Source organism: Myiozetetes cayanensis, unplaced genomic scaffold, assembly GCF_022539395.1.
Source record: "Myiozetetes cayanensis isolate MyiCay16 unplaced genomic scaffold, myiCay2020 scf3, whole genome shotgun sequence".
Lineage (NCBI taxonomy): Eukaryota > Metazoa > Chordata > Aves > Passeriformes > Tyrannidae > Myiozetetes > Myiozetetes cayanensis.
In genome coordinates this window covers 43,233,791-43,250,565 of record NW_026087521.1, presented here as the reverse complement: position 1 = coordinate 43,250,565, position 16,775 = coordinate 43,233,791, and the positions used below count along the sequence as shown (strand labels likewise).

At 46.2% G+C, this 16,775-nt stretch overlaps 1 protein-coding gene across 1 annotated transcript; it reads left to right on the top strand.

Moving 5' to 3' along the window:
• Positions 1–3,889: 3,889 nt before the first annotated feature.
• Positions 3,890–8,675, top strand: DUSP6 (dual specificity phosphatase 6). The gene is made up of 3 exons (XM_050324008.1): positions 3,890–4,730; positions 5,328–5,765; positions 7,162–8,675. Exons 1-3 carry the CDS (start codon positions 4,328–4,330, stop codon positions 7,467–7,469), a joined length of 1,149 nt encoding a protein of 382 aa, XP_050179965.1. The 5' UTR covers positions 3,890–4,327; the 3' UTR covers positions 7,470–8,675.
• The last annotated feature ends 8,100 nt before the right edge of the window (positions 8,676–16,775 follow it).

Genomic DNA, 16,775 nt, shown 5'->3' with positions numbered 1-16,775 from the left:
GTGCTTTTGTTCTCTCTTTGAGACATCTTGCACCAACCAGTTTTGCACCAATGGCACTGTACTTTATTGGCAGTTTAGTCTAGGAGGACTTGTGTCTTTCTATTTTCAAATTGACCATTTGCACAAACCAACACAGACATACACTCAGATTCTCATTTTTAGTGAAATTAAAAGGAACTGTATAAAGGACTTCCAGATAAACCTGAAGGTGAGAATCTCACACACTGTAAGGTAAGCATGTAAAAGTAAGGGCTGGTTCCACCAGGCATTTAGAGACAGTGAAGGGAACTGAGTGGCTTGAGTGCAGTTTGTCCTCTCTGATGACCTTCTAAAAATGATAAATAAGAGAAATAAATATAGGTAAAATGTGAACCTCCAACTTCCAACATCTAAAGCTGAATGACTATTTAGCTGAATCACAGGCATTTGCTGTTCCAGTCAAAGCTGACAGTCATGATCCTCAAAATTCATGCCTAAGTATGACCTGTCAGTGGACAAACCTGTCTTCACTACATTTCCAAGCTCTTGCATTTCCAGAGTTGAACTGAGTTGGCATCTCAGCCAAAATCTTGATGCCAGCATGTTTCACACTCCTTGGCCTTCTTCACTAGGCAATCCCAGAAAGTACTGCATTTGCTCAACTTTAAGCAGTGCAGATACAGATGATGTTTCTGCCTTTTTGATTCAGGTCATCAGTGGGATGTGGAAAACCAAGGTTGAAGTCCCTGCTCTCATAAATATTGATTGATGCAACATGGGAAAGATCTGACCACAAAAGCAGAAAACCCTTTCCTATTTACTTTATGCCCCATCTTTTCATAGAGAGACAGATTCCTATCAAATTTTTCTCCAAATCAAGTAGAAGAGAGGTATGAACTTGTACCTTTAGAAGAAGAAAGCATTTACAGGAGAAAAAAAATTCTCATCCCTCGTGTCTAAGGCAAGAAGAAACTTCATCAGTACTTAGCCTTCTGAGGATGCCTCTGCATTCCTGCCTTAGTATATCAGACTGTGAAGCATCTCAGAGAGGCCCAGTTGGCCTGGTTTCAAAATGTCATAGATACCTGCCTTTTGGGTACTTCTCTCTCCCATTACACTATGTAGATAGCCTGTCTGTCTAATTCAGGGCCAGAGCTTCTATTACAGGAAGACATGATGGAATTGGGCAAAGCAACACTAAACTCTAATTGCCACCATCCATGCAATGCTCTTGTCCTCTGTGTCTGCATCTCTGGCCAAGGCAAGCTCAGGTCATAGGCAGAGATCTACTGGAGCCTCTACATATGCTAAGAATGGGCAAAAGGTTTATGGTCCAAACGCCAGCAAAACTGGATATTTGTGATGAATCAGCTTTAAGCTGGACTGAAGAAGTCTTATTTGATGACAAGGAAGTAAAAAAACTCAACAAAATAAAAATAAATAAACATCCCCTCCCCATCCAGAAATGACTATTTCAGGGTTCAAAAGCTGACTGCCAGCAACTGGATGAATGAAGGGATCATGGCTGACAGGAATAGGCTCTTCTTATTGCCCAGGTACTATAAAAGCTTCAGGAAGTTGAAGGATAAGTGATCTCCTGGGGAAGCTTGTGTTGTGTATGTGGTCTCTGACAAAGCATCAAATGGTAGCATGGTTAAGTGAATCTGCTCCAGTATTCCTCAGTGACTGACAGGACAGACTGTTTCAGACAGAAAGAGGAAAATTGAGTGCATACATGCATGCAAACACAAAGACAACAAGGTGGCACATAGTTTTCATTCTCCTTTAGAGTTCTTCAGCTGATATGTGCTGAGGGAGATATTACTACAAATTCAAAGGGTGCTATTTGTATTTGACTTGTTGAACTCTGCTGCAAAATCTCCTGCCCGGATCCCAGCTCGCCAAATGCCACCCTTAAACTGCTACCATGCAATGAGCTGGCTATAGCCACCACTACTACAAGCCTCCACCTCCACTTCGGAAATAAAACTCTCTGGAGTGTACTTCATCTAATACCTTAGTGCCTTCATATACTTAAGCTTTAATTCTCGTAGTATTTCAATCAGATCTGAGAGTACTAATGATAACAATGTCTTTAAATTATATCATTACTTATTGTTGCATTACTACTAGGCAGGTATCCCCCCACTGAAGCATGGACAAGGTGTGTGATGTGTGTCCAGTGAATTGAGTATCAGCCCCAGGAAATCTCCTGGCTTAGCGGCAGAGTAAGGTTTGTGTAATACTTCAGTCCCACTTTCAAGCCTCTGAAAAAGGTAGCAAGCAGGGATCCTCTCAAAATCCCTGCTGGGGAGGATGTTGTTAATGCCATCTGGGTGACAGCCTCGTTTCAAACTGCACCGACTGATGTGCCAAATTTAATTATCATCACGGCTGTTTCCTGTGCAGAATACACAGGATTGTCCGTGCCACTATCTGTTCCCAGGGTCACACTCTCCAGCCACTCGCTACCTAAAGAACCTCCTTCAGCTGCGGTTAAAAATAGCGAGCCCTGAAGCGCAGCAGCAGTAGCAGAGAGATTAGCCTCTCCTGAACAATTTTACTTCCAAGCAGATGTTGGCGGCGGGATTAGCATTTAGGCCAGGCTTCTCCCGATTTATTGTCGCTCTTCGCTTTTCCCTTACCCACTTGGGAACATGCGCTTTGGAATAACCTCCCAAGGCCCCGCGGCGCCCCCAGCCCCCCGACCCCTCTCGATCCCTGCCACCCCGGCGCCGCTCCGACGGGCCCCGAGCGCAGCCACCTCCCCTCCGCCCCCCGGTACGGCGGGGCCCGCAGTGCCCTTCCGCCCGCCCGGGGCGAAGCGCAGGACGGCGGCGGCGACGGAGGGGCCGCGCCCGGAGGAGCCGGTGGGGCGGCCGGGGCCGCCAGGTGCGAAGGGGCACTGCTGCTGCAGCAGCTCGGGCGGGCCACCCCAAAAACGTGAGCCCTTCGCCAGCGCCGAGCCCGCCGCCAGGTGCGAAGGGGCCCCACGGGCCGGGCCCGCAGCCACCCCCGGGGACCCCGCTGTGCCGGTGGCGGTGCCGGCGCTCCCCGCGCCCCGGGGGTGGCTGCGGGCTCGGCGCTGGCGAAGGGCTCACGCCGAAGCCGGGCGAGCGCGACTCGATTACAGGCTACCTGGAGGAGGCGACCGGGCCGAGGCGGGACACTTTTCCCGGTCACGTTTTTGGGGTGGCCCGCCCGAGCTGCTGCAGCAGCAGTGCCCAGAGGCAGCTCCTGCGGCGGCGCCGGCTCCCCGGCTGAGCTGCGTGCAGCGAATAAAGCCGGCCCGCGTAGGAAGAGATTAGCTCGGGGTTTACCCTTCACCCGCCTAGGGATCAGCCGAGGACAGAGCCCACCCGCCTCCCTAAAAATGGGATTCCCGGAACGCCCTAATGAAAAGCCGAGCCACGATCAGCGTGGGGAAATTAGGGGGGGACACGGCCGGCCCCCGCGGGGTCTGACTTAGGGAGCGAAAATATGGAGGGAGAGAAAAGAAAAAGTGCCATTTGTTCCGTCGGCTGCGGCGGCCACCCCGCGGCTGGTGCTGGCGGAGGGAAAGGGGAGCACCGGGCCGCTCCCCCTCACCTGCCCCCGCCGCCCCCGCCCGCCGCGCCGCGGCTGCCGCTTGTTTGCACTCAGCTTATCCGGAGCGGAAATTCCTTTCCGTTTTTGTGAATGACAAACTCATTAACGATTCATCAACACAACCTGTTCCAGCCGGCCCGTCGCCGCGGCAACAGCCCCTTCCGCGCGCCCCCATTGGCTGCGCCGGAGAATGTATCCATTGAGCGGGGCCGCGGCTGTGCCCATTGAGAGCCGAGCGCTGCGCGGGGCCGCGGCCCAGGGGCTTGCGGCGGCAGCCGGCGAGGCGAGGCGAGGGGAGGGAGGGGAGCTGAGCAAGGGAAGGGGCACCGGCACCGCCGCGGTGTTTTCGTGCTGGACCGGGGAGCCTCTCTCGGCGGCACGTTAATTGGATTTCATTCACTCGTGGCGGAGGAAAAGCCCAAGGGCTCGGGCTGCAGGGGCGATTAGGCAGGTTCATTCAGGGATTCATTGACTGAAAAAAGAGGAGACAGGGCAGGCTGGCTGCGCGCACGCAAGCGCGCACACACACACACACACACACACACGCCGGGGCCAGCGGTGCTTCTCCCTCCCCGTGGCTCCACCGCCGCCCGGCGCGGGGGAGGCGACGAGGGGGGGCTGCGTGATTCATTTTCCTGGGGCGGAGGGAGATAAGTTGTGCAGAGTTGGTGGGGTGCAGCCCGCCCGCCGAGCCAGCCGCATGCCTCTGTGAGAGAGAGGGGCGCTTCCAGAGCACGCTCCGCTCCCCCCGTCCTTCCTCATGCTAGATACGTTCAGACCCGTCCCTTTCGCGTCGGAAATGGCGATTAGTAAATCGGTGGCGTGGCTGAACGAGCAGCTGGAGATGGGCAACGACCGGCTACTGCTGATGGACTGTCGGCCGCAGGAGTTGTACGAGTCGTCCCACATCGAGTCGGCCATCAACGTGGCCATTCCTGGCATCATGCTGCGGCGGCTGCAGAAGGGCAACCTGCCCCTGCGGTCCCTCGTCGCCAGCAGCGAGGAGGACCGGGAGCGCTTCGCCCGCCGGTGCGGCACCGACACGGTAGTACTGTACGACGAGCACAGCCGCGACTGGAACGAGAACACGGGCGGCGAGTCCGTGCTGGGGCTGCTCCTCAAGCGCCTCAAAGATGAAGGCTGCAAGGCATTTTATCTGGAAGGTGAGGAAGGCCGCCCAGGGTTGGGGGAGAGATCTCTGCCTAGGGCCCGGGGCTGTGGGGGACGGGGACCGAGTCCCGAGGCTCTCTGCACGGGGAAGAGAGCGGGGGATGACTCTGCAGCGTCCTCCGGGCAGTGCACTGACGTGCCAGGAGGGCACCGATCCGTATAGGGGGCTTTTCCGCCTGCTTCATTTCCCCCCTCCCTCCCCCCGCCATCCCTGTACTCGCTTCGGTTTAGGGAGACCTCGAGATCTGGAATCGCTATGGCAGCGTGGGCAAGACAGGGCTAACGGGGATCCCAGCATGAGTCCGGCAGAAGGAATTGCCGAGACATCTCTTCAGAGGTCCCCGCAGGGCGAAGCGGTACAGAGCTTTAATTTTGAATGTGCTGAGCCCTCGGCCGCAGCGGGCGATTTGCTTAGCCTTTCCTTTAAGTTAGTCTGTTTGCGTGAGCGTGACTTTTCTTTTCGTCTTTTTCCCGGAGCTCGAGAGGGTGCGAAACAGACGTCCCTTTGCAGACAGGGCTGTACCAGGGAAGTAAGTCGACTTGCCGTCTTATATTGGCTGCATTTTTTTCCTCTTTGCTTTTTATTCCAGGTGGTTTTAGCAAGTTCCAGGCCGAGTTCGCCTTGCACTGCGAAACTAACCTAGACAGTTCGTGTAGCAGCAGCTCTCCTCCTTTGCCAGTCCTGGGCTTGGGAGGCCTCCGAATCAGCTCCGATTCATCATCAGACGTTGAATCTGACATTGACAGAGACCCCAATAGTGCCACCGACTCCGATGGCAGCCCTCTCTCCAACAACCAGCCTTCCTTCCCGGTGGAAATTTTACCCTACCTCTATTTAGGCTGTGCCAAGGACTCCACTAATCTGGACGTTTTAGAAGAGTTCGGCATTAAGTACATCTTGAATGTTACCCCTAACCTGCCCAATCTCTTCGAAAATGCCGGCGAATTCAAGTACAAACAGATTCCGATCTCTGACCACTGGAGCCAAAATCTGTCTCAGTTCTTTCCTGAAGCCATCTCCTTTATAGGTGAGACCTGGTTATTTGCTAACAGCTGTACGTCAGGAGGCAGAATTTGGGGAGACTTCGGGCGAGAAGCAGTAGCAGTGTTTATGGCAGTCTCTGGAGGATGCCCCCTTTTCTGGTTTTAAAGCTGGCTTAAGTTGAGGGGCGGTTGGGGATTGTTTGTGAGGTTATTGAGGAGCCCCGGTGAACTGTAAGCGACTTTTGCAGGTTGCAAAAGCATACCTGGTTTTTCTGCCTGTGGAATTCCTCCCTGAACCGTTTGTGGTAGACCTGGAGACTGAGCATTCGAAGGATGAGGGATCTTCTTAAACCATTTGCTGACTGGGTGGGGGGCAAATGAGCCTGGGGTTGAAGGCTTATTTGTCCTTTTTTGTTGTTTTTATTTTCGCTGGTTTTTTTTGGTTGGTTGGTTTTTTGTTTCTTCTTGAGGTTACTGAAGAACAATATAACAAAAAGAAACTATCTGGAAAGCTAACTTTAGCTTTTAAATGCAAATTATTCATAAACGGTATCCCTGGCAAGTGTATAGTCAGAGCTTTAATTAAATCTCGTGGTAATAATAATATACCCTTCGGGCCCTGTGCCTCGATCAGCCGGCCCTCAGACATCACCCATCAGCTCTGGAAACCCGTCCCCTTGGGCCTAAAGAGTTCTGGTTGAAATGTGCACTCTCTTTAGTTTCGGGGAGGACTAAAATCAACCCATCGGGGTGCGGTGGGGTGGACATGGCATCTGTTGGGAAGCTGTGCTGTAATCCGGTTGAATGATACCGGTAATAGTGGAGAATGTAGGTAATCTGAGCCCAGCAGGAAGAAATGTGGGCTGGAAGCCACAAAGAAACTAATCTCCAGGCATTGTAATGCATTTCCTATTACAAAGGAACCCATTTTCAACCAATGTTGACATCCTGTTCCTCCTAATGGGTCGTCCCCTGTGACTTCCCTCATTCTTTTAAAATGCCTGAATACCTCCATTGTTAGCTGCACAACAGTTGGAGAATAATTTAATAGACCTTTGCAGTCTGCTGGTCTGTATAAAAGCCATTCAGTGACATATTGCAGGATTTCCATGCTGAGGCAAGGGGACCGTAAGAATGTAAAGGCAAATCTGCGGGCAAAAGCGTGTCTTTAAAACTGACTTTAAAACAGTGTCATGCAGCGTGTCCTGCTCCCTTTGTCTCATTCTTAGCTTTCTCAGCTCTTGGATTCGGGTACTAAGGGGAGTGGATTCTCCTCTTGTCCTGGTTTTAAGCCACTAAAGTTAACTCTTGAGTTGCACTGCTGACCACTGAGATCAGCATCGTCCTTACTTTCTACTTGATACTAATCTCATTTGTGTTGAGAGATCAGTTACCAAGCCCCTGTTTTACGTGTCCTTCTCTGCCTCTGTCTCTGTACAGATGAAGCACGGGGGAAGAACTGTGGAGTCCTGGTGCATTGCTTAGCAGGGATCAGCCGCTCGGTCACAGTGACGGTGGCCTACCTCATGCAGAAGCTGAACTTGTCCATGAATGATGCCTATGATATTGTCAAGATGAAGAAGTCCAACATTTCACCCAACTTCAACTTCATGGGCCAGCTGCTGGACTTTGAGAGGACTCTGGGACTGAGCAGCCCCTGTGACAATAGAGTGCCGAACCAGCAGCTGTACTTCACCACCCCTTCCAATCAGAACGTCTTCCAAGTGGATTCCCTGCAGTCCACGTGAGCTCCTACCACCTCCCTTCTGTCCATTTCATGGGATCACTCCTCAATGATTTCTCTTTGGCAGTGATAAAGGAATGCAGCTTTCTCTTTTTCTGGCCTCTGCTATCAAAAGCAGCTGCAAGGCAAGGAAAGGTTACACAGTATGGAATCGGCTATTGCAAAGGGAGGGAATGTGGCAAGCTCTCTGGGCAGGACCACAGTGAGCAGGCAGCAGGTGGGCAGTGTGCTCATCCCTGCTTGTGCAGTGGCTTGGGTCTGAGAACTTCCAGGGGGATAGGGTGAGGCTGGACGGGCTGGGCACGGGTTCTCTAGAGACTGGAACTGTCCTTCTACCCTCTCTGCTCTCAGATCTGTGACATCATCTTTGTCTTCAGTGAAGACTGGTTATTTTTGTTTGTTTGTTTTAATTTAGAGGAGCCAAAGAAAGAGATTTCAGCTTAGTGTATTTGGAGTACTTGTTTGCTGGGAGTTTGGTAGTATTCTACTTGATCAATGTAAATATTTAACCTTAAATCAATTTGCTTTTTTTTTTTTTTTAAATTCACATGTATTCAAAAAATCAATTCAAGGGACACCTGTGTTTTTGTTCTTTCCATAAATCCTGCTTTATTTGTTGTTGTTGTTGGGTTTTTTTAATGGCAAAGAATATATTTGCAGCATGCTGGATTTTATTCTTCAGTTGAAGCAAGCTTTCCATGAGGGAGAAATGGCAATGGTGAGAAGTTTGCAAATCATGTTTTGTGAGCAAGTAGAGTCTCTTCTTTCATATATCTTTTCCTTGTGGTGATTTTTTTTTTTCTCATGCTTTTGATGTAGGTTCCACATGATACATATATATATATTTTTAAATTAAATTAATTTTTTGCCTTACCTTTTGTAAATAGATCATCTGGGAGGAGGTTTGTCTTTGAATGCGAAAGATTTTTGATCACTTTTTAAAACTTTCAGATGTGCTAAACAGTGCATTACCTCTGTACAAATTCTTCAGGGAGCTTCACCTCAAATGCAATATTTTGCGTCTTTTTCTTTTTTTTTTTTTTTTTAATAAAACTGGAAGTACGTGCGAACATTTGTACCTGCGTGTACGCACAGTGAACCTGCACATGGTTGCCAATAAGGGAGAGTCTAATTCACAGTGTAAAAGTTTTAAGATGGAATTTATTATAAGAATGTAAAACCTTAAATTATTAATAAATAAATAACTATTTTTGGCTATGGAGAACCTGGCTGGTTTATTCTCCCTTTCGCCTCTGTGTGGGTGTGGTTAATTGCACATACAAGTATGGTTATGTTTAAAGGTAATGATTGCTTTCAATAGCTTTTGTACAGCCTCTAAGACAATAAAGCCTTGATTGCCCCTTTGGTCCACTGGTGCCTAAATGAATAAAGAGTGCATGTGCTGGGTTCTTCTCTTGCTTTTATGAAGAGAATGCTTTTGAAGGCCTTAACATTAATTGCAAAATAGTCCAGCATCTCTTTGCTATCCTGAGGATGCACCTGACTCTGGACCATGAGGGTTTTTTCTCATTATTATTATATTTTTATTTCTAAGAATAAGGAGCTGCTGTTTTCTGGGTTTGTTTATGACTGTTGGTCACTCTACTACAAATGCCAGGAGATGGGATTGTGCTTTCCTTAGCTGTCTGTTAGAACTCATTTCACAGAGATTCATCAACAGTCTGCAGCCTGTAAATTATTTTTCTGTTGCCATTCAGCTATCTTGCAACTTAATGAAGGCATGGAGAAAAAGTCTCTGTATAGCCTTAGTCAACTCATTTCCTTTTTGGACCCTTCAAGTAGTTCTGTCTGCAGAAGGAAAAAGGGGGATTATAGCAATTGCAAAACTTCCTGCTGCAACTTATACTCATTAACATCCTTCCTGATAAAAAGTGGTCCAAGGTAGGGTGGTGCCAAAATCTGTGTACAGTACCATGGTGAGGGGCTGATGCTACAGCTGGGGCTGTCGGCTGAGGTTCTGCAGAATTCCTGGCAGCCAGAGCACATTTCAAGTAATTTTAGAAACTGCAAGTGTGTGAAATGAAATGCAAACAAGACATGGGAAAAAAGTGAGTCAGTGTCTCATGCAGTAGTGGCCTAGATTGAGTGCATAAACTGTGAAAGTAGAAGTGGGTTGCAGTTGAACTTGGCTTGTGCTAATCCAGTTTTGAACGGTTTCCGCTCTTGGCATTCCCTATGCTGCTCTGTTCAAAGTGGAGATTTGCAAGCAGCTCTAGCAATTTCCTGTCCAGCTGCAGCTCAAGTGACTCCCTTGGTTGTTTTTTTGTTTTTTTTTTTTAATATGGTCTGTGGATAATTTTAGCCAGTTTCCTCTTTGTGGATTATTAATCTGCTTTCCTTGTAGAACCTACATAGCTGTGTCCCTACTGTTCTGCTGAAGTTAACAGATGGCCTCCCCGCCACTTCCTCTCGTTTCGCTGTGGGTTTGTTGTCAGGCCACTTCTGAAATTAATAGTGTTTTCTGGCCGGCTGCCACAGGCCATTACCACAAAGGGGAAGTAACACATCTGAATAGCAGGAAGCCAGTCAGGGTCACAGCGTGAACTGAACCTGTTGAGTGCAATCAGGCCTCTCCCGTTTGGCAAGTGAAGGGCTCCTCTTCCCTCCCTCTTTTTAGCACGCCTTGAACAGAGAAAGGGCTGACACCAAATGCCTCAGCTGTTTGCACCGGGCAAATATTTCCGGCTGCAGGGGTTGTGAATGTTAATTGTGACTAGGTGCCCGTTAAGGTGAGGGCGTAAAGAGCAGTGAGTGGCTGTGGAACCCAAGGGAGGAGGGCCTTGGCTCTCTTTGCAAACTGCTTTGAAAAGTTAATGCTCAGAAGGGCTTCCTGCTTCCTTCCTGCTGCACCAAATGACTAACACCAAATGGGTACTTCTGCAATTCATCATTTTTCATGACAAGCAAGCACAGAAGACCAGCTTTGCTCAGACGCACACACATAGAGCAGTCAGGCTGAAAACTGTTTCCAGATTTTTCCTTTAGCAAGGCCTGAACTAGGGCTGTTTCAGCCTGTTGGCTGAGCTTGAACCAGGACTAGCGAGGACAACTTTGGTCATAGGCAACCCCAAAACAGAACTGGAGCCAACTCAACCTAGTTTAACCTCTGGTTTTGCTGGGGGTGTTCACAGTCACATGCTGGCTCTGAGTTACAAGTGGTTTGGAGGGAAAAGTGGTGAGGGCTCTCACCAGCAATGTTGACTGTCCCCACACAGGTTCCTAAGTACCTCTGTCCCAACATGGTGCAGGGAATGGTTCATCCTACATAAGAACTTATCAGCTTTTCTGAGGCTGGGCTCTGCTTGCTCCTGCAGTGTGTGCCCTGTTCCCCTGTCCTGGCCATACCACCTCTGCAGCACTTGTTTTAAAAAATTCGCTTTCTCTCTCCCCTGTCTCATTTCAGCCTTGCTGGGATGGGGCAGAGGTCTCAGTCTTTTGGGGGGTTTGGCAACTATTGCAGTTCCTCAGCTGGTGAAGTAATTTATAAAGGAAAGAATAAATCCTTTGTGCCTGTAGGGAAGGGCCTGATGAGTATAGGGGGGAAGAAAACATCCCCCTTTGCAGCTAACAAAATTCCAACTTGCTTCATATTATAATGTGGTAATGTGAGATACAAAAATCTTTCAGAAGCTGTGGAAATACTAGGAAAGAAAACTCCCTTAGGAGTGAACAGGGCTTTCTCACATGACCCATCTCTACCTTAATTACAAAGGATGAAATTGTGTCGTGTGGCATCCATGTCCCCTTTGCTTTGCTAAGGCCAAGGTTTCCTAAAGAAAATGTTTGGGTGCACACTAGATGCTAGCACTTTGCTTTTCATTTTCTGTGCATTAATGACATGTAACTCATTGTGGTGGTTCCCCTTCTTGCATTCCTCTTTCCCACTCGCACTGTTTCAAATCACTCAATGGCCACCTTCAAAGTGTCTTCTAAGTCTTTCCGGGTTTTGTTGTTGTAGCCATAATTTTCTCTTTCCCCATAATTATTCTTGTGCTTTTTAATGCTGCTCTTCCCCTTATGCCTTGTATTCTTCCTCTTCTTTCCTAAGCTCCACAGTTCCGACTTCCCATTCTTTTTCTTACCCTTTCTCTTTTCTCTGTTACTCTCTTACTGCTTTCATCATGTTTCCTAAATCAGCTCCTCTTTCTCCCAGACTTAAGCCTTCCTGGTCCTCTTTGTTTTCACAGTGAAGAACAATGAAGACTCGGTCAGTTATAGTGAACTATAAGAAAGTTATATGAGAGGAAGAAGTAAGAAAATACTACTGCTGTCCTCTTTCCACTTCATAGCAGATGGCCTTATTCCCCATCTCTGTTCCCCATCTCTGTGTAGATCTGGCTCCATGTGGCTTCCCTGAGTTCTCTCTATAGCACCCAGGACTGCTGCTGCAAATAGGGAAGGCAGGTGTGAGGAAGCAGCCTTTCCTTTGGGCCCATCCAGTATCACAGGGCACTGACTCCCTCTTTGAAGAGAGGGGAGTGGTGAGGAAAGGAGTGAGAGGGAAAATGTGTTGGACCAAGGCAGATCTTTTACCAAAACTGAAGCAGGGTTTAACAATCATATGTCTGCAGGACATTTTTTCAGCTTCTCTGAATAGTTTATCCAAAAATTTTTCCCAGCTGAGAAGTGTGATGACACTTTATTTAGAACTCCAGGAAAAACAATTGCATGTGAACATTTAAAGAAAGCTACAGCTGAAGCCCTCTCTCCACACTGCTATAAATCAGTGAAAGCTTTGCCTGAGTGAAGACAGTGGAACAAATTACTAAACTCAGTTCAGTACCCCCTAGACCTTGGGTGTGCGTGCTCAGCATTGCTCAGTTACCCCACAAACACAAGTATGGGGCCAGACCTCTCCATTATGTAGTAGTGCATATGAGTGACTCCTGGGACTCCAGTGAGATGCTGCATTCAAGCAAAGTGTCTGAGTTTGCTCCTAACACCTCACAGCCAAAAGGAAATAAGGGGTACCCACCAGCGTACTCTTACGGTGTGTGATGACTTTCGGTTATACAAACGCTGCCCTTTCTTCCACCTACAACAGCCAGAAAGGGATAGTGCTGCATCATGTGTCTCCTTTCTTCACTGCCAAATTTGAGAGATAAGCATGTGCTGTAACTTAGTAGACAGTACAGACAGAAAACTGGCATGGGAGCTGCCCTCTTCTGAGTGAACTGCTTGTCTCTGTAAGGAAAGGAAAAAAGCATGTTAGATGCTTTCTGTTGTTTGCTATCATAGGGATCTGCAACCACTAAGGGAATTTTGAAGTGCTTACAGCCATAACTTTTCCTCATAAGGCAAAGATGAAGGATGTTGACTTACCACAAACACAAGGAGATGATTATCAGATGGAAAAAGGGGGTATGGAATCTGCTTAGGAAATATTTCTTAATGACAGAAGTTGCATTCACGACTATATATGAGAGATGCAACAGAAAGTGCACCCTGCTGTACTTCACAGCTGCCATCCCCAGGATGCAGGAAGCACGCAAAAATGCTGGCACTCTCCCATCCTTAAGCTGTTCCAGAAGTGTAGATACTAGCACATAAAATGATACTACGTGGGAGGTCTGTTTACCATAATGTGGAGACCATTGTGAAGCATTTTCCTCATTTTGCCAGACACACAAGTGTTTTGCAAAGTCCTGCTACCAAGATCTTCCACCTTCTCAAATGGTCAATGTCCTTGCTTAACTACCAGAATTCCATTTTAATGAACTTCTCTGGTTTTCTGTTAAAGCCATCTTCTGGGGCATTATAGAAGTCTGGTTTTTAAACTTTTTTTACCTACTGACCTCAACTCTGTAGGAAATAAATTCCCATTTGCAAGTAAAGCCATCTGAAAAACATTGCTGACTGACACTCAGTTTACTCAGGGCAAAATTTCTTTATAGTTTGAAGGTGGCAATTTTTGCTTTTGTTGTGAAATGGTGTCCTACCAAAACCAGACTGGAAGCGCTAGCATTTAGTATTTGTGAAAATGTGTTAGTTGTTAAGTTGGTAGATTGGACACTCAAAAGATATAAATCAGTATAGAAGTAGAGACTGCCAGGGGAGTCTCTACCACAGACTGGTGATCGTAATGCTCTTGAAAACCTTGAAGACATTATCTGCCTCTACATAGAGACTATTATGGACATATGTGGGTTTTTTAGTTCCTTTTTTCCTACATACAGTAATGTTATAGTATTCTGAACTAAACATAGAGCTAGAAAGTCAAAGTGTCTCAATTTAAGTCTCCTGGAGACCTACTAACATAAAAAAAACCCTATCAGGATCAGTGAGGCTTCAGCTATTGCTTGACTGATTAGGATTTACTGTGTTATCAGTGACATAAACTGCATTTTTTGTGTCAATATTTCTACCAAATTAATTTGTTTGGTGGGTTTCTAGGCCAGCCTTGCTCTTTATGAAGAAACATAGCACAGCACCTCTCATCTAGGCTGAAATTCAGTCCAGCACTGAGCTGATATTCCATTTAAGCATCAGGAACTGAGTAATACTCAAATACTGTACAAGATGGTTTTGTTATAAACAAATACAAAATATGTCTGATTTCTTGAATAAAAACCAGGAAGAACAAATTAGAGTTTCACACACAAACTTTACAATCCTTCACTCATGTTTTGTGTTTTAAGTGAAATTTTACATGCTACTGTATGTGAAGGAAATATTTTTTTATATTTGCAAATTACTGCCAGAGCAGACAGTAGACAATGCCTTTTATTAATGTGGGCCAATTCTTCCTCTTAAAAAAGACTTCAGATGTTTACGGCTTTGCTAGACTTTGTTTGGACTTGAATATAAATGCCTCAGGCTGGTCTATAAAGATGAAAAGAAATTAATATCCCTCTGAAAATGTCATCCTAAAAGACTTGCATCTTTTTTTCTGAAGAAAATCCCTTTTTTTTTTTGTCTGTGTAACAAAATCTGTTACTGTTTCCTTGGACATCCTCAGCATTCTGTGCCTGGAGGAAGGAACTTGAAATCTGGCAGGGTGTGTCAAGAACGCAACTGGTGCTTCTTCCCTGAATAGCTCCTTTTGCCCAAGATTTGAGCTGTTGGGAGATGGTGATTTGAACATGCCAAGCAATTACATCTTTATGAACAACTTTCTTTATAAGTTAGTGGCAATAAAATTTAGCTGAGCAGCCTCTTGGTATTGAGATGCCCCCCACAAGCAGAGATGGCAGCCCTTGGAGGAGGGAGGGGATTTGTGATGCTGTGTCAGTGAGGCAGAGGATTATGCAGTAAATCTGCCCCAAAATTGGTAAGTTTGATTGGAGAGCTGTGCCATTTCTGTATCTGAGCAGTACCAATCACAGCTGCCTCAAGTGTCCCTGTACTGTGCAGTACAAATACTCTTTTCCATGTTTCCTCTGGACAAAATATTACTGGGGCCAGTCACCTAAGAACAATTTTAGTATTAGGCAGAGGAAAAAATACATATCAACTGATAGAAGTCAGGGCACCTTGGTGATGTTGCGGGAAAGGGCAGAGAAGAGAAAATGTAGTTGTTTCTGGGGTTCATCAGCAATTCTGTTTGTGTTGAAGTGTCTCAGGTGGCAGCTAGGTATACAAGTTCTTCTGTAAGATTCAAAATCCTTAACATTGCAAACTTAATAATATTCTTCTAATAGTGTTTTTACTTCATGCCAGCAGTATGCATTTCAGCCTCTCTGTTGAGGTCTAAATGAATGACATTCCTATGGCTTTACACAAGGGTAGCAATGATCACACTCAAGCCCCATTTGTTATTACAGTATTAAGGTTTTAAAAGACTGTCAATTATGGTGAAATAAAATTAACAGGTTCTTCATTTTTATATGTTTCAAAATGCATGTACACTTCCTGTACAAGGATTTAATAATCTGATATGTTTATACGGTACCTTGGCTAATGAGAGCTGGTTACAGCTATGGGACATTATCGTAATGTCAATAATAAATATAATGATTATCTGAGGTCAAAAGAAAACTTCCTTTTTCCCTGACTCCTTCACAGCCAGGTACAGTGTGTAGCTTGACTTAAATGATGTGCATGTTGTTACATTCCAGAATTACAGTTCTTATCTTACATTGCTGAGTCTTACTACAGAGAGCTAATGCTTGTCAGTAAAGTTGTTCCAATGCTTAACTATTGGCAAAATCAGGGGCATTACTTTGGCTGTGAAAACACACTACATTCTGCTGGCTGCAAAATAATTGATAATATACACTGATGATTGAAGAAGCTAGGAATTCTTGGGCAGGGCATTTTCTCACATTACTAGAAATTTCTGAATTAACTAAGGAGCTAAATGCGCTTTTGTTTTGGCTGCTCAGCATAAGGGAGGGAAAAACAATTTTTTGGGAATTGCAGAGCCCTGACATCCTGGGGAGTTGGTCTCACAGAGCAACATCAAACAGGGAATTGGGCAACTGAGTCCTAAGTCATGAACCCCCTAAAAGGCCATCCTACCTTTTTACTTTCAAGAGCATCACAGACAGGCTTCATAGTTCATGTTGTTGCTGCACTATAAATGGAGTTCCTGAAATAAAGGTGAAGTAATGCAGTGATGAATCAGGCCCAGGAGCTGTGCACGTGAGTGCCGTTACTTTGGGAGAACAAAGAAAAATAGATTTTCTAATGTATTCCTGTAAATGTGAGTTACTCTTAGACAAAAACCATAGAAATGAACCTGTATTATTCCAAAGTGAATGTCAGATGATTCTGTTCCTTGTGTTTTCTACCTACAGTGATGATGAGGATTGATTCATTCTCTACAGAAGTTTCTAGCTGATTTTGGGTGTCTGCCTAGAATTTACAATTTTTGTCAGACAAGTCTTTTAATCTGCTGATAATCACAGACCTGGATAAAGACAGTGGGTTTGCCTCTTTTGGACTCAGTACTGGAGAGTTTAATAAATGTTTTTTTACACAACGGTTGGTAAGAAGTAGACATGGGTTATGGCCCAAGGCAAGGAGTGCATGACAAAGCTTGAGCAGTACTGGAATACTTGGTCTGTGCATGCAAAAACAGGAATATGATGTGCAAGCTGTTGTTTGTACAGAAAAGAAAAAAGTCACCAGTCATGGTGATCATATTGAGATGGAGCAGTCAGTGAGGGTGCAGTGCACAGTCTGATGCTAAACCAGGCAATCAGATGACCAACTGCCTCTGAAAAGGCAGTCTATTCCCTTTCACTTTCTTCTCTCTTTTCATTTGTGTGCTCTTGTTTCTTCCTTTACTGTCATAAGCACTTGCATGTCTGCAAAGCTCTGCAAAACTTATCAATACTTATTTTGG

Bases quoted from the DNA above. Each gene is read 5' to 3' on its own strand.
- DUSP6 (XM_050324008.1), top strand. From the start codon at position 4,328: ATGCTAGATACGTTCAGACCCGTCCCTTTCGCGTCGGAAATGGCGATT. The intron at 4,731-5,327 runs GTGAGGAAGGCC...TTTTTATTCCAG, and splicing joins CAAGGCATTTTATCTGGAAG to GTGGTTTTAGCAAGTTCCAG. The intron at 5,766-7,161 runs GTGAGACCTGGT...GTCTCTGTACAG, and splicing joins TGAAGCCATCTCCTTTATAG to ATGAAGCACGGGGGAAGAAC.